The 22193-nt window shown below is 43.8% G+C and overlaps 1 protein-coding gene and 1 pseudogene across 1 annotated transcript; one reads left to right on the top strand and one right to left on the bottom strand.

The window, feature by feature from the left end:
* Nucleotides 1–8003: 8003 nt before the first annotated feature.
* LOC147318226 (uncharacterized) lies at nt 8004–9296 on the bottom strand. Its single transcript, XM_086257852.1, has one exon. It carries the CDS (start codon nt 9087–9089, stop codon nt 8211–8213), a length of 879 nt encoding a protein of 292 aa, XP_086113978.1. The 5' UTR covers nt 9090–9296; the 3' UTR covers nt 8004–8210.
* Nucleotides 9297–20406: 11110 nt separating this feature from the next.
* Nucleotides 20407–21921, top strand: LOC147318225 (protein CFDP2-like; annotated as a pseudogene).
* The last annotated feature ends 272 nt before the right edge of the window (nt 21922–22193 follow it).

Genomic DNA, 22193 nt, shown 5'->3' with positions numbered 1-22193 from the left:
TATAAATCAGTATTTCAAAATGAAATATTAGTCCATCACTAAATACTTCAAATCAAAAATGAATTTCACAAAAAAAGAATTAAACTCTCAATAAAACCCTCGATTCAAAAACCAGTTTTGAATTGCAAATTAAAAAACACATTTTCAAAATATTTTTTAAAACACGATTTAAAAAGAGAAATAAGTAAATGGATTCAAAAATCAAAGATTTATTTCCGACATGTAAAATGGCGATTCCACTCTGAAATCCCCCCCCCCCCCACACACACACATATTAATGAAATCCAGCAGCTGTTCTACATTTGTGCTGGTTTGTTATGAATGAGCTATTATTGTTGGAGTTACTGTATTAATCTTGAGAGGCTCGACAGTTTCTGTTTCACAACCTTTACACAGTAAAGAAGGGGCAGGTTGGGTGAGCTCTAAAAGCTTTTATTAATATCTTTAAAATGATAGCAGCACAAACATTTGACACACCGATTTTGTTGCATTGGAAGAAGGTGGGGAGGGGAAACTTCACTCAGGTCAATGAGCAAATTAGCCGTGGAGCGATGTAAGGAGCTCTCTGATTGGTTGGACAGACAGCCAGCGTACTTTTTAAGGCTTCCTTTCCTTCCTTATTTCCTTTCCTTTCCCTCCACAGTGTGCTGGACTCCATAAATCCCCTGTATCTGCCAGCTGTAGTAAATCTGTCCAGTCTCATTGTACTTTCTGCTCCTCTTCCTCACTAACGGTGCCTGAATGATCATGTTTAACCAGCATCCCTGCGTTCTGCTCACCTTTCTCCCACCTCACCTCCTGAATCCTTTTAGATTCAGTCGGACTCTGAAACTCTGATTCCTCTTGAACTCTTTGGAGCTTGATTTGTTTCAGGGTTTGAACGCTGAGTCACTCTTTGTCCATCATGGGTCGATCTTCTCTTTGGTCTCTCCTGCTTTCTTCTTCATCGCTGTTCATTCTGGTCAGTTTCATTTCCTTTACGTGACACTGACCCACAGCACAGACGACATGAATATGTACAAGCTCCTGGGAAGTGTTCCAGTTTAACTTATTATCATTTAAAAACCAGTTTCTTCCTTTAATCAGGCTATTTGGAATATTTATCATATTTTACTCTGAACACGATTCAAAGTAAAAAGGTTCACACATGTGTGACCTGCTGCTACCTGGAGCTGAATGTTTCCTACACATTAGAACAAATGAGCATCTTAAATGTTGAATTTGGATCAAACTGGAAGACAATTTATCAGCTGCTGATTTTAATGAGCGCTCTGATGCTACGTTTAGCTCGATTGTGTACAGGAAGACTGTGGTGTGTCGGCTTCAGCAGCATCTTTGTTGTGGAAAAGTGTTCAAATCGGAGGTGTTTACAGCAGTTGTGTGGCTCTGCAGATCCAGCAGATGACAAATGAAAACCTGAGCAGAATTTGATTCTCTGCAAGTTTGAATATTTTTATGATGACTGAATGACATCGTGGGTAGATCCCAGCAGTCCTGTTTAGAGTTACAAACCCACTCATGTCTGATTATGGAAGAAAGGAAGAAGTCTGACCGTCACATCAGGTGAGGGTTCATCAAACATCTGTGCCCAGTTACACCCCCACTGTTCAAAGGAAGGTACAGTCGTCTTTCTAAGCATGTGAAATGCTTTTATTATGTGAGGTGTTTGCCCCGCAGGCTGGAAGAGCTCAGCGTCACCCAGCTGGAGCTGTAGCACAAAGTGTGCAGAAATAATAACACGTATCAAACCTGATGAATAATCTGGATCTCACTTTGTCCGTACAACAGGATTTACTGAGATTTCTGCTTTGCAACAAACCCATTAATACTTCTGCTAATACTACTACTACCACAGATCCTACTGATGTTATTAAAGTGTCCACACAGTGAGCTCAGGTTTCTGATAAATGAAGTCATGTGTTGATCCTGCTCAGCTCACTTTATTCTGTTAACAAGCGTCACATGAAGCTTTGACACACGACACAGAGAGATTTCAGATGCTAAAGAGGCTTTATTGAAACAGAGACAATCATCAGAATAAAGTGATACAGAGCTAATCAAACAGATTGATTGGATCAATGATCGCTGGTGGAGTCAAAGCTCTGAGATCACAGTGATTGAAGATCATTACAGAAAGGAAAGAAAAACCATCATCAAACCATTTTAACAGAAACATCTTTCTGCTCAGTGAGCATGCTCAGCTCTGTTACCAAGGTTACCCTCACTGATTAAAACACACATAAATGGGAACACCGTTGTTGCCGGTGTTGAGGCTCTCTTGGATGACGTTGACCCCGGCACTTGGTGTGTGTGCATGTCTGAACATGAGTGTGTTCACAGCCTGTTTTCCTTTGTAGGACTCTGTGAGTCCAACATCATCACGGCTCAGTGCAGGTTAACCTGTCACCATCTTTTCAGTGACAGGTGTGGTGTTATCTGTTTAAGTATATCCGGTTTTATGGTGAAAGGTGTTGTGTACCGGAAGTGACAAATAAAATGTCGAAGTTGTTTGCTCTACAAGGTGTCGTCTCTTTCCCTACCGAAAACCACGACAGGGTGTCAGAAGTGGGATGGTTGTAAGTGCCTTATTATCGGGGAGTGACAGCAAGCGACTTTGGGAGTGGTAAAGAGCTTTCTCCAGAAGAAAGATGTCGGACGAAGAAGCGGGAGCTAGCGCAACAGTTACGCGGCCTCGCACGCCACCGCCCCACCAGCGAGCTAACGGCGGCTACAATGCTAACGCTAACCTACCCCCGAATGCCACTTTCACCATCCAGCCCCCCGAGCTGTTCGATTTCTCGAAGCCACAGCATTGGGAAAAATGGATAAGGAGGTTTGAAAGATATCGACTCGCAAGCAACCTACATCTTAGCTCCGAGGCTAACCAGGTGAACACACTCATCTACTGCATGGGGGATGAAGCAGATGATATCCTCCGAGGACAAGCGTTATCTGACATACAGAGACAGCAGTATCAAGCAGTAAGAGACACTTTGGATACATACTTTGTTCCCAGGAAAAACATTATCTACTAGAGAGCCCGCTTTAATCAAAGAACACAGCAAGCTAATGAGACTGTAGACTCGTTTGTCACTGCACTTTACGCTTTAGCTGAAAACTGCAGTTATGGTGCGCTGCACGATGAGTTAATAAGAGATCGCCTCGTCGTGGGTCTGAAGGACATCAGCCTAGCGGAGAGACTTCAAATGGACAAAGATTTGACGTTAGAGAAAGCGGTTAACCAAGCCAGGCAGTCGGAAGCCATCAAGAAGCAGCAGTCGGACATCAGAGGGGAAAATAAAATCGAAATAGACGCTGTGTCAGCTAAGCACAGGGAACAAAGGCATTCAACGTTCAAACCCCGAAGAGATCGCAAATACACATCAAAGGACAAAACATCAAATGGGAGATCATGCTACAGGTGTGGGAAAACCCCTGCACATGGTAAAGATCAATGCCGAGCGAAAGATGCAACATGTCACTCATGTGGTAAAAGAGGTCATTTCAGTAAAGTGTGTAAATCTGTTAAATCTGTGCATGTGATAGAAACAGAGAAAAGTGATGATACACCCGTGTTTCTTGGTTCCGTAGACGTAGGCTCAGATCCTTGGTATGCAGATCTCACTATCAGAAACCACAAGGTCAGATTTAAGATAGACACAGGAGCTGACGTATCTGTTATCCCTGCCCAGACGTTTTACAGCATAAACCAGAACGAGACAGAGTTATGCAAACGAGACAGACCGTTGTTTGGTCCGAGTGGTTCCCCACTTGACGTGTTGGGTATGAGCAGAGAAACTCTTTGCAAAGGTGAACAGGGAATACAGGAAAATGTGTACATTATCAAAGATTTGCACGTAGCACTGTTAAGCAGGCCGGCAAGTGTCAAGCTGAACCTTGTGTGTAGAGCCGACAGTATTGACATGAATGTGCTGCACGAAAAATACCCGAAACTGTGTCAGGGTTTAGGCTTAATGCAACAACCTTATTCAATTAAGTTGAAGCCTGAGGCTGTGCCTTTTTCCCTGGCCACACCAAGACGGGTCCCCATTCCACTGTTAGGAAAAGTGAAACAGGAACTGGAAAGAATGGAGTCCATGGGAGTAATCAGCAGAGTAGAAGAACCAACAGAATGGTGTGCAGGTATGGTCCCGGTGCCAGCAAAAAACGACTCAGTACGTATTTGTGTTGACCTCACCCACCTCAACGAAGCAGCGTGCAGAGAAAAGTACATCCTGCCTTCGGTTGAACAGACACTTGGATCCCTGGCGGGAGCTAAAGTCTTCAGCAAGTTGGACGCAAACAGAGGCTTCTGGCAGGTTCCATTGTCACCAGAGTCAGCACACTACACGACATTCATTACACCCTTTGGACGCTTCTACTTCAACAGACTTCCTTTTGGAATAGCGTCTGCCCCGGAACATTTTCAGCGCAGAATGTCGGTAATCCTTAATGGGCTGCCAGGCGTGGTCTGTCACATGGATGATATTCTCATTTGGGGACAGGATAAGCAGGAGCACAACACCAGATTGCACACAGTGCTCAGTAAACTTCAAGAGGCCGGCGTCACACTTAACATGCAGAAATGTGAGCTGAGCAAACCGGAAGTGAAGTTTCTTGGACACATCTTGTCTGCAGAAGGGGTGCAGCCTGACCCAGACAAAATTAGAGCAATCTCAGAAATGAAAGAGCCATCAAACATCAGTGAAGTGCGCAGCTTTCTTGGGATGGTAAACCAATTAGGCAAGTTTATCCCAGGACTTGCTGAAAAAGATAAGCCCCTAAGAGACCTGCTCTCGAAGAGAAATCAGTGGGTTTGGAGCTGCGCACAGCAACAAGCATTCTATCAGCTGAAACGCGATCTGACGTCAACACCCATTCTCGCACTCTACGATCCAAACAAAGAGTTAAAACTATCCGCAGATGCTAGCTTACATCCCTACCCCTCCTGCCCTCATCTGCTGTCCTTTTGTTTTTTTTGCTGCACATTGAGAGACGACCTCTATTCTATGTTTTTCACCCTCTCTTAGAAACTCTGTTAGACCATGAATGGCAGCATGGCAGGCAACTCTTTGGCTATAGCTATTTACTATGTTGCTTGCATTGGTTTAAATTACTCTAACATTAGAACTGGTAGATTTAAAAGAGATGAGTTTAAAAAGGAATCTTAAAGAAATGTTTGTGTTTAACCAGGACTTGACTGAGGCCACTGCACAGATTGAGAAAACCACAATGAACATCTGTCTCCAGAGGATGCACCAGGCAATGACTTTTCTGATGTTGGCATCATCATCGAGGGTATAGTAGTTCTTCAAGATCTGGATAACGTGACCTTTGCAGTAGCCATGCTGTTTGGACCTTTTTTATTCCTTCAATATGAGCTACCCATCACAGCTCTGCTACACTTTTGAGGTGATTCAAAGGGCGGTAATGGAGTTGGATGCAAGTCAGCTCTCAAGAAAAGCTCACAACTAAGACAAAACTGCTCCTGCAAGGAAAGCTCACTGTTATGCATGTGAGTTGATCAGCTCTAGGTGAGAGGACATTTAAATCTCACACTTGTTCTGCTGCATTTTTGAAGCTCAATTCCAGGAACAGATCGCAGGGTTCATTTTTATATACTCTGCAACTGCCATGAGGACAAGCCGTTTTTGTTGTTGTTGTTTGTTTTTCCTTTTGCTCTGTACAAGTTCTCTCTTTGTCTGTTTGGCAGCATTTTTAAATTTCGTCCAACAGCTTCTTCAGTTTGCTGCCATCAGGAAGGAGACTGAAGAGCCTCGAGGCCAGAACCAGCAGACTGAGAGACAGCTTCATCCATCAGGCTGTCAGGATGCTGAACTCTCTCTCACACCACCTCCAGACCTGCATCCACCTCTCCCCTCTGAACCCCCTCGGCATACAAAACTCTGAACCTCCACCATCGCCCTTTCACTGGCGGGGAGCAGATCGATCAAACCTTCGGCCGGTGGATCCGGTTGTCGTGGAAGTCTCTGACCCAGCTCCCTGCAAATAAGACCTTTATTTTGAAGAATTTCTTTTCATTGGATTTCCTCTGTCTAACTGAAACCTGCACATCACCCGGTGAGTTAAGCAGCTTTTCTGAACTGCCAGCTGGTTGTGCATCTTTTAGTGCTCTGAGAACTTCTTGTCGCAGCGGAGGGTTAGCTGCTGTTTTTAAAGCCCACTTCAACCTTAAGCAGCGATCCTCATCGACATGCACCAGCTTTCAGCTCTGTTTCTGTGAAATCCCCTTCGCTGCCGTGTGCAGTAGTTTACCGGCCTCTTAGATATAATAAGGATTTTTTATCTGAGTGACTTCCTAGCTGACTGTGCATCACGATACGACCAGATCCTGCTGCTCAGTGATTTTAATATCCACCTGTGTTACCCAGAGAAGCTCCTGGGACTTAGTGAACTCTTTTAATCTCATTCAGCTCGTTATGGGTGCCACATTATCTTCGGTGTTATCATATCATCTGTCTGTAACTTACACGTCGAGGATGCTGTATTCTCTGACCAAGTTGCTGCTCGTAGTCCTGCTGTTAAACGGGTTCTACCTGTGCGACGCTTTCGGCTCAGATACTGCTGAGCATTTTTCTACACAGGACATATGAAGGCCCTCCTCAGATGTACTGTTTGATTGGTCACGATGAACCTGAGTCCAAAGAGGACGTACCTACTGCTGTGATTACTGCGAGGTTCAGTGTGAACTCGGGTTTCTGCTAAATGAAGTCATGTATTGATCCTGCTGAGCTCACCTTACTCTGCTAACAAGCAACGTACTCAGAGTACTCAGGGCCTTCAAGTTACACACTATGAAAGGCAGCAACAAGTTTAATGTTCAGAAACCTAAAGTCTGTATCAGCAGCAGAATGGAGCTAAAAATAAATGTTGGTTTCAGTTCTATGAAGCTTTGAGTATTTTGGATCAGTAGCTGCTGTGTTTGTTGCATCATATTGCTGTAACTGTTTATATGCTTTATATATTCTGAGCTAAGTTGATCTATAGTGTTACATCATATTCTATAAGGATGTTATGTGTTTGTAGACTTTCTGCCCAGTTTGACCCATTTAGCAGACGTCAGCCTGTTTAAGGCTCTGATGTCTATTCTGTGTGACTTACAGCAGTTATGACATGGTCTGATTTTCTCACCCAATAAAGGAATATTTCATATATCAGTCTACTCTTCATTCTATCAGACACAGTTATCACAGCTCCTACATTTGCTTTTTACACATATATGTAAGCATTGAGCCAAATTTAGTAATGCCAACATACTGAAGGAACAACATTTGTCTCTTATATATGATACACCTATATATACACTGTCAAAGATACTTGTCTTTGAGTGAAGATTTAAGGTGATAAGACATATAAATAACTGCAACTTGAATCTGTACTGAAGCTCAGTATTTGGCACAGAGTTCATGTTCACTGCTGTAATAACTAATAATGATTAATACAATAACTATAATATTGGCCATATTATATTTACATTACCAAAGGGATATGACTTTAGTCTCATGAACAACATTAGCTAATTGTTATTTACTAACTAATCTTAAATGACTGTTCAGTACAGAAATGAAGCCCAAAAATCATGTTTTACTGTCCTGTGGTCTCAGCCTCAGATACTTATCAAATCACACAAAGCTCTTGTAGAAACAAACAAATGAACAAAATATGTTCTCCTTCATTTCTGTCAAACAAAGTTGTATGACACGTTTCCAGCGGTTAGTATCATGGTTGCTAGGCAACCTGGGAAGCGCAACGGAGACTAGACCGTCCCATACAGACAAACTTGCCGTTTATTTTGCAAATCGAGCTCAACACTGCCCCTGGCGTCCTGGAGCACTTCCGTTGTGTTTTGGATTTTGCAAGTGTTTTGGATTTTGCAAGTGTTTTGGAGTTTGTACGTGCTTTGTCTCTAGGGGCCACCGTACCTTACTCTGCTAACAAGCAACAGGTGAAGCTTTGACACACGACACAGAGAGATTTCAGATGCTAAACAGACTTTATTGAAAGAGAGACAATAAACAGAATAAAGTGATTCAGAGCTAATCAATCAGATTGGTTGGAGGATCAATGATCGCTGGTGCAGACAAACCTCTGAGATCACAGTGATTGAACATCATTAAAGAAAAAAAACATCATCAGACCTCTGGGTTTCTGCTCAGTGAGCGTGCTCACTTCTTTTACCATGACCGCTCTCACTGATGATAGCACAGGTAGACGGGAGCAGCTCCTGGGTTGCCTGTGTTGAGGTTTTCTGGGTTCACTTTGAGCCCGTCATTGTCATACGCCTGCTTAGCTGCTGGGTCGGCGAGCACGGTGACAGCCTTGATGGGAGCGCTGCCGCTGTCTTTCTTGTACCACAGGAACACCTCCTTTCCCTTGGTGCCCTCGTTCAGATCCTGGTTCACGATTTCATAGCCTTGGTCTTGGAGGCTCTTTTGCTTGACATCACTGGAGGAGATTTCCAGCTCACTGATGGCGTCCTTGGGGTCTGTGGTTTGACGGTACCAGATGAAGATGTAGGGCCCTCCTGCTCCCCTGTTGGTGTCTTCATCCACCCGGATGTAGCCATCATTGAAGTTGTCATCATCTTCCTCAAATTTAGCAGTGGCCTTGATGTCACAGATGTAGGTGGGGTTCTCTCTCTTCAACCACAGATAGATCCAGTTTCCTCCAGCACCACGGTTCAGGTCACCGGCCAGTCTCTCCCAGCCCAGTTTATACTTGTAGGGTTCATCTCCTGCTTGTACAGAGACATCGAGTTTCCTGATGGGAACATCGTACTTTAAGGAACCTTTGTAGTACCACAGGTAGACAGAACCTCCATATGTCCCCTCGTTCAGGTTTTTGTCGATCTTTTTGAACCCTGCACTGGACAGACCCGTGGACATCTCATTGCGGAAGGAAATCTGAATCCTGGTAATTGCATGATCGCCTTTTTTGTACCAGAGGTTGACGAAGTTTCCCCCGGCTCCTTTGTTCAGATTAACAAAGATTTTCTTGAAGCCTTGTTCACGGAGCGCAAACTCCTCGGCTTTGTTCAAAGACACTTGGAGCTCAGCGATGAAAGACATTATGGGTTCCTGCACCAAACAGAGTTGAACGAATCAAGAATCAATCCAGATATAAAAAGGTTTTAACAAGGGGAATCAGGATAGTATGTAATAATGGCAACAGCGCCAACTAAGAAGCTCTTTAAAAGGAAAAAATGCCAACAGAACAATCTGCACACAATCACAGCATCCTTGTGTTTTTATGATATTACAGTCTCCACTCTGAGCCTGAAACCATTAAACTGAACCCAGAGGAACATATGGGAAAAATAGCTTATTACCACCTTTAACAAAGTTAAAGGAAACACACAGAGACAAAAATGGAGAGAAATCAGCAATGGGCTTAAAAGACCAACTAATAACAATAATTCTGCAGTACATTTGTAATGGCATCATTAATAATACCTGCAGCACCTCTGTCAAACAAAAGTATTGTGAATTAAATGCTATTCTGGAAAACACAAGGATGACTGTTTCAATGAGAAAATGTTAATAAGAGGCTCAGCTGCAGGGCGGCATTTTACAGCAGAATGAAATAAAACAGATGCAGAGCGAGTGGTTGTAGACTTACGAGTGTGCAGAGATGCTGTGTGGCTGGATGAAGTCTTCTGGACGGCTGAACGCTGCTGATCTCTGACAGAAACTCCTGCCTTTATATTCACGACAGGAGCAGCAGGATTATGAAATCACTGGTGTGTTTTTAGTTGGAATTACACGTGCAAATAACGAACTCAACTGAATTACACAACAAACTGACCCACCCAGTTTCTCTGTTCCACAGAATCCACTGTGACTTCTTGAGTCAGGCCATTTTGGGTCACGATACAAGAGAAGATCGTTTATATAACATCTTTAGCCACTGTAGTGCAGAGTCAGTGATATATACAGTGTGTAATAGAAACTGTCCAATATTTCAGCAGGTGAGTATCCTGATGGCTTGTAAGTAGAAACTGTCCCTGAATCTGCTGCTGTGGGTGTGGACGCTCCTGTACCACATGAGGAGTGTGAGGCTGTGTTGCTGGGACCAGAGAGGATCCTCTGGGCCGTCCTCCTGCAGCGCTGCCTGTAGAGGTCCGGGATGGCTGACAGCTCGGACCTGGTGATACGCTGTGCTGATCTGACCACCCTCCATAGAGCGTTATAGCTGCCGTACCAGGTCGTGATACAGTCAGACAGAATAATGTCGATGGTGCATTAGCAGAAGTTGGTCAGTAAGAGAAGAATCAGGCAGATAAATGGATCATGTTACTGAGTGGCAGCTTCATGTTTCCATCTGTGCTGATTCACCTGACCTGCATGGCTCAAAGCTCTTCTCGTGGCTGGTTTTCATTCTCAGATGATGCTACAGATGAACCTGCAGCCAGATTCATCCGTCTGATGGGATCTGTTTGTTTTAGCCGGCATGTTTCAGGATCCACTCACTACAGGGATGTTTCACATCTTTACTCTGGGTCTGAACATCGACTCTCTCACAGGGAAGACTGTGTGTCACGTTTAATCTGTAGAGGTGGTAAGCATAAAAATGACAACATTTAACAATTCACTTTAACAACCTCTTTGATCACTGAGCAGATTTTCTGCTGTCTTTACCCCTGATGGTACTTTTTCCTGAACAGAGATGTAAACTGCATTCATTTAGTGGTCTGAGTGGCTTCTTTTAACCAGCGATCTGCTAATCCCTCACCCCGGATCAATGACAGCATTCAGTCTGAAAGTGGAACGTTTGTGCAAATCCACATAGTCGTCTCAGAGAGCTCTTGCATCCTTTCAATAATATGGTCAAAGATGAGGGAAGACTGTGTGTCACGTTTAATCTGTACCAGTTTGTTTGGCACAGTTGGGAACTTTATCACACCGATATCTCCTGCTCTAACTGTTCACTCGACTCAACAGTGAGAACTTTCCTTCCTTGTTAATAAGATGATAATAATCATATCCGAGCCAATATCACCCTTTCTTCTGGTCCCTTCCCCACATCTGGGCCTCAGTACAATCCTGTCTCAGAGGTTTGCACACAACTCCTTGGACTTCAAGGTCTAGTTTGTGCTCTGACATGATGACTGAGCGTCCCTGTCCAAACCGTGTCCATTCAACTGAACTGAGCTCAGGTGGACTCCAGTCAGTGGTAGAAACATATTACAGATGATCAGGTGAAACAAAACGCACAGCTTTGAGTCTGATGGCAAAGGCAGCGAATGCTTACATATGTTATATTTCCATTTTTGAATTTTAATACAATTTTAATAGAATTTCATTTTTTCATTATGGGGTGTTGTTTGTAGGACTTTGAGGCGGAAATAAATTGAATCCATTTTGGAATAATCGGACATACTGAGCATGAAAGTGCAGAAGGGACAGATGGAGAAGCTAACAACCTGGCTACAAGCTAAGCTAGCTATTCACACAAGACAGTGACTGTGTGTGGACGAGTTTTCCCTCGTCAGCATTGTATCCTGAAGGTTATACACACACACAGATCCATGACACGTCCCACTGCCTTCACCTGTGAATGAGGATCAAACAGGCCTATGTCTTCTAGCAGAGGTCATTCAGGGGTCATTCAGTCAGAAGACAAAAACAAAAGAAGATTAAAAACAGTTCAATGAAACACAGGACCAAACCTCTGTCAATAATCTGGATAAATACAATAGGAGAAGATATAGATCCAATAAATGGAAATAAATGGGCAGATATCTTTATTCCGGTAACCAAGTCCTGCGTCCAAGCTCAGTGTGAGGAGGGATTACGACAGCAGGTTTTCAGAGCTCAGGTCTTCTGGTAAAGACTCCAACAGCTGAAGGGCTCAAGCAGGAGACCCACCAGTGGTTCTGATGAGGAGGCAGGCAGAGAGAGCAGTCAGGAGGGTCTGACCTGAGCTTCATCAGCCTTCACGATGTAATGTAGGGAGCAGTGAGCCCATGAAGGACTTAAACGATAGTGGCACTGTTAGGCTACGTTCACACTGCAGGCGAAAGCGCATCAAATCTGATTTTTCTGACCCTCTGCGACCATCTATCCGATCATGGTGTGACAGTGTGAACGGCACAAATCCCATATTTTCAAATCCGATCTGAACCACTTTCGTATGTGGTCCTGAATCCGATACATATCTGATGTTTCAGAAAGCGACTGCTGTTTGATGGTCATGTCGCATTAAATCCGTCTTTTACGTCACTGACACAAGACAGACACCGATTATCAGCGCTGGAGAAGACATGGCGAACGCTTCCTGTCCGTCCAGTGTAGATGTTAGTGAAACTATTGGGAAGACAACGTGAACACTTTCTTTGTACTGTCTAATCTGCAGATTTTCAGAGAAATCTGCAGCTATCCTTTGAAGCTCCGCTCCTCTAAAACAGCAATGAGGATCATTATTAGGTTATTTACATTATTATGTAAGTAACAAAATAACTTAAAGCACAAACGTAAAGTCCGAATTCTTTATATTAAGGGCCAAACAACACTGTTTGCTCTGGGTCTAAACAGAGCGCGTTGTGTGTGATGTCTTCTTTTGCGCATGCGGCCGCTTTGAGCGTTCACACTAGAGCACGTTTGCTGTCGCATTTTATTTGTAGTGTGAACAAGCAGACAAAAAAATCGGATTTGATCAAAAAATCGGAATTGAGCATTAAGACCTGCAGCGTGAACGTAGCCTTAGAGTGGTTTCTGCTCTGCAGGGAGCTGCTTTCCTTTGCTTTGAGCTGCTTCCATCATATCCTGCTGAAATCTCTGCAGCCTGTCACTGAAAAGATGGTGACAGGTTAACCTGCACTGAGCCGCGATGATGTTGGACTCACAGAGTCCTACAAAGGAAAACAGGCTGTGAACACACTCGTGTTCAGACATGCACACACACCAAGTCCCAGAGAAGCTTATCATATCATCAACCCTCATTCATGCTGTTTCCTGTGAAATCAGCATCTGAACCTGTGGTTTGTACCAACGGAACAAACATAAAGCTGTCACTCATTAACCTAACTCACCTTTCTGCTTTAACTAATCTGTTCTTTCTGCCCACACACAGGTGCTCACAGCAGGTGTGTCAGCGGGAAACTTTCCCACTCACAGAGAACACAGTGGGCTCTATCAGAGTGAACGCTGAGCTCCACCATGGAGGATGTGGAGATACAGAAATTCTTTTATTGCTGCCATATAACCTGTATCATTATAATTAATAACATTCTTTACAGCATTATTCCATTTAATAATATTTCTCACAGTATTGATATTGCATTAAAGTTGTTTATTGAAGATGTTCATTTAAGGATCCTTTTATTATGTTAACTTTTATTACAGGTACGGCCAGAAGTATTTCATACACATTGCATAGTATTTGTCCTCATTCAGAGTTGTTGCTCAGTCTACAGAGGGTCTTAAGCTTTGTGAAGCGCGATGACTTCACAATCTATTGTGTTAAAGACTAGAGCATAGAAGGATAACTGCATACATGCTTACAATACACATATAATCTAGAAATGTGTCAGGCCTGAGGCCTTAACTCATTTAGCTTCTAACTGCATTTTAGTCTACTTGGTAACAGATGACTGGAGTCAACAACCAGCCCTCAGAGACCCTGAAGGCTTGAAGTTATTGCCTTGTTTTGAAGGTGTTCTAGAAATGAGAAGTTCTATGTCTGTTTATAGCCATCTAAGATGTTCCATTTACTGTAACTAACGTCTTTAACCTATTTTTGCGCCATGGGGGGGCGGATACCTCACTGCTTTAAAAGTGTTCTCAACATGTACTTTTGTCAGAAGACATATGCTGATGTTTTCTCTCCTGTGTGTTAATAAACTCATCGTTTGACTGCACTCTTCTGAGCCTCCGTGGTTTGTGTCACTGCTTTACATTGATTGATTTCGCAACAGTATTTGGTGGAGGATGCGGGCAGTGTAGAGCAATAGAGGTGTTGCTTTCTGTGGTGGTCGAGGCCAGAGGCCAGAGGAGACGGGTGGTCGAACGGGCAGACGTCTCGGTGATTTCTTGACTACTGTGGGCCCAACTAAAAAAGGTAAGGCACAAACCTCTTAAACGGAAATTGTGCTGCATTGGATCATAATTCTAAAATTGTACTCAATGAATTACTGGTTGATCTCTGTCTTGAGTTTTTGCCTGAGTTCAAATGAGACTGTGAAGTAGCGTTGCATTCAAGGTCGACTCGTAAAAGACAGTACTGAGCTAAAAGTAACTTGAGATGTCATTTTAAGGAAATAAGAGAGAAAGAGACCAATGTGTGTTTAAAGAATAAAAAAATATAAGAGTTGTTGGTCAGTTTATGGGTTTAATAAGTGTTATAGTCACGAAATTGAAGAATTTCCCCCTTAGTAAAGACGTTTACTAAGATTTTACTCAGGTGGCGCTGCTGAGATTTGTGGCCTCAGAAATAGCTAATGGTCAGAAGATCATTTTGAGAAAAACTTATTTGTGAGAAAAAGAGTAATACCAGACGCAGAGGTCCAAGGGGTTGACATATGATTTAAGACACTCAAGCCAGCCGTGAGTTTGAGTGTAACAGTAAATTGAGTTTGAAGGAAATCAAGGTTTACTGTGTTGAAGTAATTTTGATAATGATACTGCATGAGGTGTAGTAATTTCATTTTTATTTAGCTAGAGGGCATGCTTATTTCGGTGTCTTGCCAAATTGAAATTTCACTTATAGGGGATCTTCTTTACATGAACTGCATATGTCACGGTGAAATGCCAGAGACCCCGTATGGCTTCACAGTGTCTGCAGATATAAGTGAATTAGATTTAGAAAACTTTTTGTTCCGTTGCTCCATTATATTTGGTTTAACTCTGCCATTACCGGTCCCAAGCCCGGATGAGAAAGGAGGAGGGTTGGGCGTGGGGCTAGCAACCCCACCCTGTAAAAACTCCAATTGCTACGGAAACAGCAAGTGAATCTCATTATCGACTGAATCAGGGCGAAGATGATCGGCAACCCTTAATGACGGCAGTGGAGAAAAGCCCTCGGGTCGTCCACTGCCCGATGCGTCGACCAATTTTCGACCCAAAAGAAACTACTCGTTATGGAATATGGAATGTACGGACTCTGTACCAAACAGGTAAATTGGCCCAGCTTCTATATGAATTTGACTCGTACCGTATGGACATCTTGGGCATCTCAGAAATGCGATGGGCAGGAAGCGGGAAGATGGTTAGTGATGGAAAGATGGTGCTCTACTCTGGCCATGCCCAAGATCATGCACGCGGCGTGGGCTTCATCCTCTCGCGATGTGCAACAACATCATTGCTGGCCTGGAAGCCCATTTCAGACCGATCTGTAAAAAGTCGGTTCAGATTTTTATCCTTCAGATATAAAAATGTTTTTTCTTTGCAGCTGATTTTCTGTCACACATGTTTTTCCTGATGACTCTCAGGAGTCTCCAGCTTCACTCTGATAGACGTCACTGCGCTCTCTGTGGGAACATTCCCTCCAGTGTCAGCTGATCGGCTCTCTGCTGCTGCTGTTAGACAAACTCATCGGAGCGATTACTGCCCACTGCCAGGAGGACGAGTGGAAACAGGACTTCATGGTGACACGCTCACCTACCAGTTTGTGGCAGGAACTCAAGTGTCTGTTGATGAAAACAGATTCTGGAGGAAGAGAAGAATCAGGCAGATAAATGGATCATGTTACTGAGTGGCAGCTTCATGTTTCCATCTGTGCTGATTCACCTGACCTGCATGGCTCAAAGCTCTTCTCATGGCTGGTTTTCATTCTCAGATGATGCTACAGATGAACCTGCAGCCAGATTCATCCGTCTGATGGGATCTGTTTGTTTTAGCCGGCATGTTTCAGGATCCACTCACTACAGGGATGTTTCACATCTTTACTCTGGGTCTGAACATCGACTCTCTCACAGGGAAGACTGTGTGTCACGTTTAATCTGTAGAGGTGGTAAGCATAAAAATGACAACATTTAACAATTCACTTTAACAACCTCTTTGATCACTGAGCAGATTTTCTGCTGTCTTTACCCCTGATGGTACTTTTTCCTGAACAGAGATGTAAACTGCATTCATTTAGTGGTCTGAGTGGCTTCTTTTAACCAGCGATCTGCTAATCCCTCACCCCGGATCAATGACAGCATTCAGTCTGAAAGTGGAACGTTTGTGCAAATCCACATAGTCGTCTCAGAGAGCTCTTGCATCCTTTCAATAATATGGTCAAAGATGAGGGAAGACTGTGTGTCACGTTTAATCTGTACCAGTTTGTTTGGCACAGTTGGGAACTTTATCACACCGATATCTCCTGCTCTAACTGTTCACTCGACTCAACAGTGAGAACTTTCCTTCCTTGTTAATAAGATGATAATAATCATATCCGAGCCAATATCACCCTTTCTTCTGGTCCCTTCCCCACATCTGGGCCTCAGTACAATCCTGTCTCAGAGGTTTGCACACAACTCCTTGGACTTCAAGGTCTAGTTTGTGCTCTGACATGATGACTGAGCGTCCCTGTCCAAACCGTGTCCATTCAACTGAATTGAGCTCAGGTGGACTCCAGTCAGTGGTAGAAACATATTACAGATGATCAGGTGAAACAAAACGCACAGCTTTGAGTCTGATGGCAAAGGCAGCGAATGCTTACATATGTTATATTTCCATTTTTGAATTTTAATACAATTTTAATAGAATTTCATTTTTTCATTATGGGGTGTTGTTTGTAGGACTTTGAGGCGGAAATAAATTGAATCCATTTTGGAATAATCGGACATACTGAGCATGAAAGTGCAGAAGGGACAGATGGAGAAGCTAACAACCTGGCTACAAGCTAAGCTAGCTATTCACACAAGACAGTGACTGTGTGTGGACGAGTTTTCCCTCGTCAGCATTGTATCCTGAAGGTTATACACACACACAGATCCATGACACGTCCCACTGCCTTCACCTGTGAATGAGGATCAAACAGGCCTATGTCTTCTAGCAGAGGTCATTCAGGGGTCATTCAGTCAGAAGACAAAAACAAAAGAAGATTAAAAACAGTTCAATGAAACACAGGACCAAACCTCTGTCAATAATCTGGATAAATACAATAGGAGAAGATATAGATCCAATAAATGGAAATAAATGGGCAGATATCTTTATTCCGGTAACCAAGTCCTGCGTCCAAGCTCAGTGTGAGGAGGGATTACGACAGCAGGTTTTCAGAGCTCAGGTCTTCTGGTAAAGACTCCAACAGCTGAAGGGCTCAAGCAGGAGACCCACCAGTGGTTCTGATGAGGAGGCAGGCAGAGAGAGCAGTCAGGAGGGTCTGACCTGAGCTTCATCAGCCTTCACGATGTAATGTAGGGAGCAGTGAGCCCATGAAGGACTTAAACGATAGTGGCACTGTTAGGCTACGTTCACACTGCAGGCGAAAGCGCATCAAATCTGATTTTTCTGACCCTCTGCGACCATCTATCCGATCATGGTGTGACAGTGTGAACGGCACAAATCCCATATTTTCAAATCCGATCTGAACCACTTTCGTATGTGGTCCTGAATCCGATACATATCTGATGTTTCAGAAAGCGACTGCTGTTTGATGGTCATGTCGCATTAAATCCGTCTTTTACGTCACTGACACAAGACAGACACCGATTATCAGCGCTGGAGAAGACATGGCGAACGCTTCCTGTCCGTCCAGTGTAGATGTTAGTGAAACTATTGGGAAGACAACGTGAACACTTTCTTTGTACTGTCTAATCTGCAGATTTTCAGAGAAATCTGCAGCTATCCTTTGAAGCTCCGCTCCTCTAAAACAGCAATGAGGATCATTATTAGGTTATTTACATTATTATGTAAGTAACAAAATAACTTAAAGCACAAACGTAAAGTCCGAATTCTTTATATTAAGGGCCAAACAACACTGTTTGCTCTGGGTCTAAACAGAGCGCGTTGTGTGTGACGTCTTCTTTTGCGCATGCGGCCGCTTTGAGCGTTCACACTAGAGCACGTTTGCTGTCGCATTTTATTTGTAGTGTGAACAAGCAGACAAAAAAATCGGATTTGATCAAAAAATCGGAATTGATCATTAAGACCTGCAGCGTGAACGTAGCCTTAGAGTGGTTTCTGCTCTGCAGGGAGCTGCTTTCCTTTGCTTTGAGCTGCTTCCATCATATCCTGCTGAAATCTCTGCAGCCTGTCACTGAAAAGATGGTGACAGGTTAATCTGCACTGAGCCGCGATGATGTTGGACTCACAGAGTCCTACAAAGGAAAACAGGCTGTGAACACACTCGTGTTCAGACATGCACACACACCAAGTCCCAGAGAAGCTTATCATATCATCAACCCTCATTCATGCTGTTTCCTGTGAAATCAGCATCTGAACCTGTGGTTTGTACCAACGGAACAAACATAAAGCTGTCACTCATTAACCTAACTCACCTTTCTGCTTTAACTAATCTGTTCTTTCTGCCCACACACAGGTGCTCACAGCAGGTGTGTCAGCGGGAAACTTTCCCACTCACAGAGAACACAGTGGGCTCTATCAGAGTGAACGCTGAGCTCCACCATGGAGGATGTGGAGATACAGAAATTCTTTTATTGCTGCCATATAACCTGTATCATTATAATTAATAACATTCTTTACAGCATTATTCCATTTAATAATATTTCTCACAGTATTGATATTGCATTAAAGTTGTTTATTGAAGATGTTCATTTAAGGATCCTTTTATTATGTTAACTTTTATTACAGGTACGGCCAGAAGTATTTCATACACATTGCATAGTATTTGTCCTCATTCAGAGTTGTTGCTCAGTCTACAGAGGGTCTTAAGCTTTGTGAAGCGCGATGACTTCACAATCTATTGTGTTAAAGACTAGAGCATAGAAGGATAACTGCATACATGCTTACAATACACATATAATCTAGAAATGTGTCAGGCCTGAGGCCTTAACTCATTTAGCTTCTAACTGCATTTTAGTCTACTTGGTAACAGATGACTGGAGTCAACAACCAGCCCTCAGAGACCCTGAAGGCTTGAAGTTATTGCCTTGTTTTGAAGGTGTTCTAGAAATGAGAAGTTCTATGTCTGTTTATAGCCATCTAAGATGTACCATTTACTGTAACTAACGTCTTTAACCTATTTTTGCGCCATGGGGGGGCGGATACCTCACTGCTTTAAAAGTGTTCTCAACATGTACTTTTGTCAGAAGACATATGCTGATGTTTTCTCTCCTGTGTGTTAATAAACTCATCGTTTGACTGCACTCTTCTGAGCCTCCGTGGTTTGTGTCACTGCTTTACATTGATTGATTTCGCAACAGTATTTGGTGGAGGATGCGGGCAGTGTAGAGCAATAGAGGTGTTGCTTTCTGTGGTGGTCGAGGCCAGAGGCCAGAGGAGACGGGTGGTCGAACGGGCAGACGTCTCGGTGATTTCTTGACTACTGTGGGCCCAACTAAAAAAGGTAAGGCACAAACCTCTTAAACGGAAATTGTGCTGCATTGGATCATAATTCTAAAATTGTACTCAATGAATTACTGGTTGATCTCTGTCTTGAGTTTTTGCCTGAGTTCAAATGAGACTGTGAAGTAGCGTTGCATTCAAGGTCGACTCGTAAAAGACAGTACTGAGCTAAAAGTAACTTGAGATGTCATTTTAAGGAAATAAGAGAGAAAGAGACCAATGTGTGTTTAAAGAATAAAAAAATATAAGAGTTGTTGGTCAGTTTATGGGTTTAATAAGTGTTATAGTCACGAAATTGAAGAATTTCCCCCTTAGTAAAGACGTTTACTAAGATTTTACTCAGGTGGCGCTGCTGAGATTTGTGGCCTCAGAAATAGCTAATGGTCAGAAGATCATTTTGAGAAAAACTTATTTGTGAGAAAAAGAGTAATACCAGACGCAGAGGTCCGAGGGGTTGACATATGATTTAAGACACTCAAGCCAGCCGTGAGTTTGAGTGTAACAGTAAATTGAGTTTGAAGGAAATCAAGGTTTACTGTGTTGAAGTAATTTTGATAATGATACTGCATGAGGTGTAGTAATTTCATTTTTATTTAGCTAGAGGGCATGCTTATTTCGGTGTCTTGCCAAATTGAAATTTCACTTATAGGGGATCTTCTTTACATGAACTGCATATGTCACGGTGAAATGCCAGAGACCCCGTATGGCTTCACAGTGTCTGCAGATATAAGTGAATTAGATTTAGAAAACTTTTTGTTCCGTTGCTCCATTATATTTGGTTTAACTCTGCCATTACCGGTCCCAAGCCCGGATGAGAAAGGAGGAGGGTTGGGCGTGGGGCTAGCAACCCCACCCTGTAAAAACTCCAATTGCTACGGAAACAGCAAGTGAATCTCATTATCGACTGAATCAGGGCGAAGATGATCGGCAACCCTTAATGACGGCAGTGGAGAAAAGCCCTCGGGTCGTCCACTGCCCGATGCGTCGACCAATTTTCGACCCAAAAGAAACTACTCGTTATGGAATATGGAATGTACAGACTCTGTACCAAACAGGTAAATTGGCCCAGCTTCTATATGAATTTGACTCGTACCGTATGGACATCTTGGGCATCTCAGAAATGCGATGGGCAGGAAGCGGGAAGATGGTTAGTGATGGAAAGATGGTGCTCTACTCTGGCCATGCCCAAGATCATGCACGCGGCGTGGGCTTCATCCTCTCGCGATGTGCAACAACATCATTGCTGGCCTGGAAGCCCATTTCAGACCGCCTAATCTTGGCTCGTTTCCAAGTTAGGCATGTGAAAGTCACAATTCTTCAAGTATACGCTCCAACAGAAGAGGCTGATGATACTGACAAGGATGGTTTCTATGCGATGCTCCAGGATGCCATTAACAACTCCCCACGTCATGATTGGCTGATCGTGGGCGGAGATTTCAACGCGCAAATAAGCAGTAACCGGGATGGCCTGGAATTGACTATCGGCCCATATGGAATCGCAACAATGACAAATGAAAACGGTGGGCGGCTGATCTCGTTCTGTGAGGCAAACCGGCCGACCATCAAGAACACCTTCTTCGGCCACAAGCGGATACACAAGGTGACGTGGAAGCCCCCCGGTGGCGGATATACAAGCGAGATCGACTACATCTGCATTTCATCGCGCTGGGCATCCACCATTAGCGATGTTAGAGTGTGGCATGGAGCCGACATTGACTCTGATCACTACCTGCTAATTGCCAAATGTAAACTTCACCTGAAGCGCCTCCAACCACGACTGCAGTGGCCAAGTCCTTTTAACATTCAACGCCTAAAAGACGCAAATACGGCAGCGGAATTTCAACTCGAATTGAGAAACCGCTTCCAGCTCCTTGCTGCGGAAGGAATTAATAACGAAAATCCAGATACACTCTGGGATGAGCTAAAAGAGGCTGTGGTCGGTGCAGCAGAATCGAAGATTGGTCGCCGACGGGGCGGCTTTAATGAGCGCTGGATCTCCGACCGTTCATGGAAACTTATAGATCAACGTAGCTTGGCAAAGTCAGTTCGGGACTAGGTGGCCTTTGACCCACATGCTTCTGCAGACCAGCGTGAGAGGGCCATGGCCACCTATCAAGACCTTGCCCGACAGGTCAAACGCAGCTGCCGGCGTGACAAGCGTGAATGGATCGAAGCTAAAGGCATCAAAGCCCAAGAAGCAGCCGATCGGAACGATACCCGAACCTTATATCACATTGTACGAGATCAAACTGGGGCTCGTGGTGGCCGCGGTGTTCCAATCCAAGACAAAAATGGACGTGTCCTCCTTACTGCAGCTGAACAAGACCAACGATGGGTCGAACACTTCCGCGATACTCTGAACCAACCTGCCACCCCAACGGTTCGAGGCCGAAGACCTGGCAACTTCCATGGATCTTCTTCCTGTCGATATCGGACAAATCAGCATCACTGAAGTCAAGACAGCGATCCGACTCCTCGAGAGTGGAAAGGCCGCAGGCCTGGACGAAATCCTCGCCGAAATGCTGAAGCATGGCGGACCCCATCTTGAAGCCGCCCTTACAAGACTCCTAAACGCCTGCTGGTCAACATCACATGTACCCGATGATTGGACAAAAGGCACCATCATCAAACTTCCAAAAAAAGGTGATTTGGGTGACTGTAACAACTGGCGGGGCATCACGTTGCTGTCGGTACCCGGGAAAGTGTTTTGCCTCGCTCTTCTGA

The sequence above is a fragment of the Aulonocara sp. 'chitande type north' Nkhata Bay genome, linkage group LG12 (assembly GCF_057382095.1).
Source record: "Aulonocara sp. 'chitande type north' Nkhata Bay isolate Kocher_YH1m ecotype deep benthic linkage group LG12, A_spYH_male_GT1.1, whole genome shotgun sequence".
Classification (NCBI taxonomy): Eukaryota; Metazoa; Chordata; class Actinopteri; order Cichliformes; family Cichlidae; genus Aulonocara; species Aulonocara sp. 'chitande type north' Nkhata Bay.
Note: the sequence above shows the minus strand (reverse complement) of the source record. Positions and strands in the feature narration are given on the sequence as shown.

Coding starts and splice junctions, on each gene's coding strand:
- LOC147318226 (XM_086257852.1), bottom strand. CDS start 9,089: ATGTCTTTCATCGCTGAGCTCCAAGTGTCTTTGAACAAAGCCGAGGAG.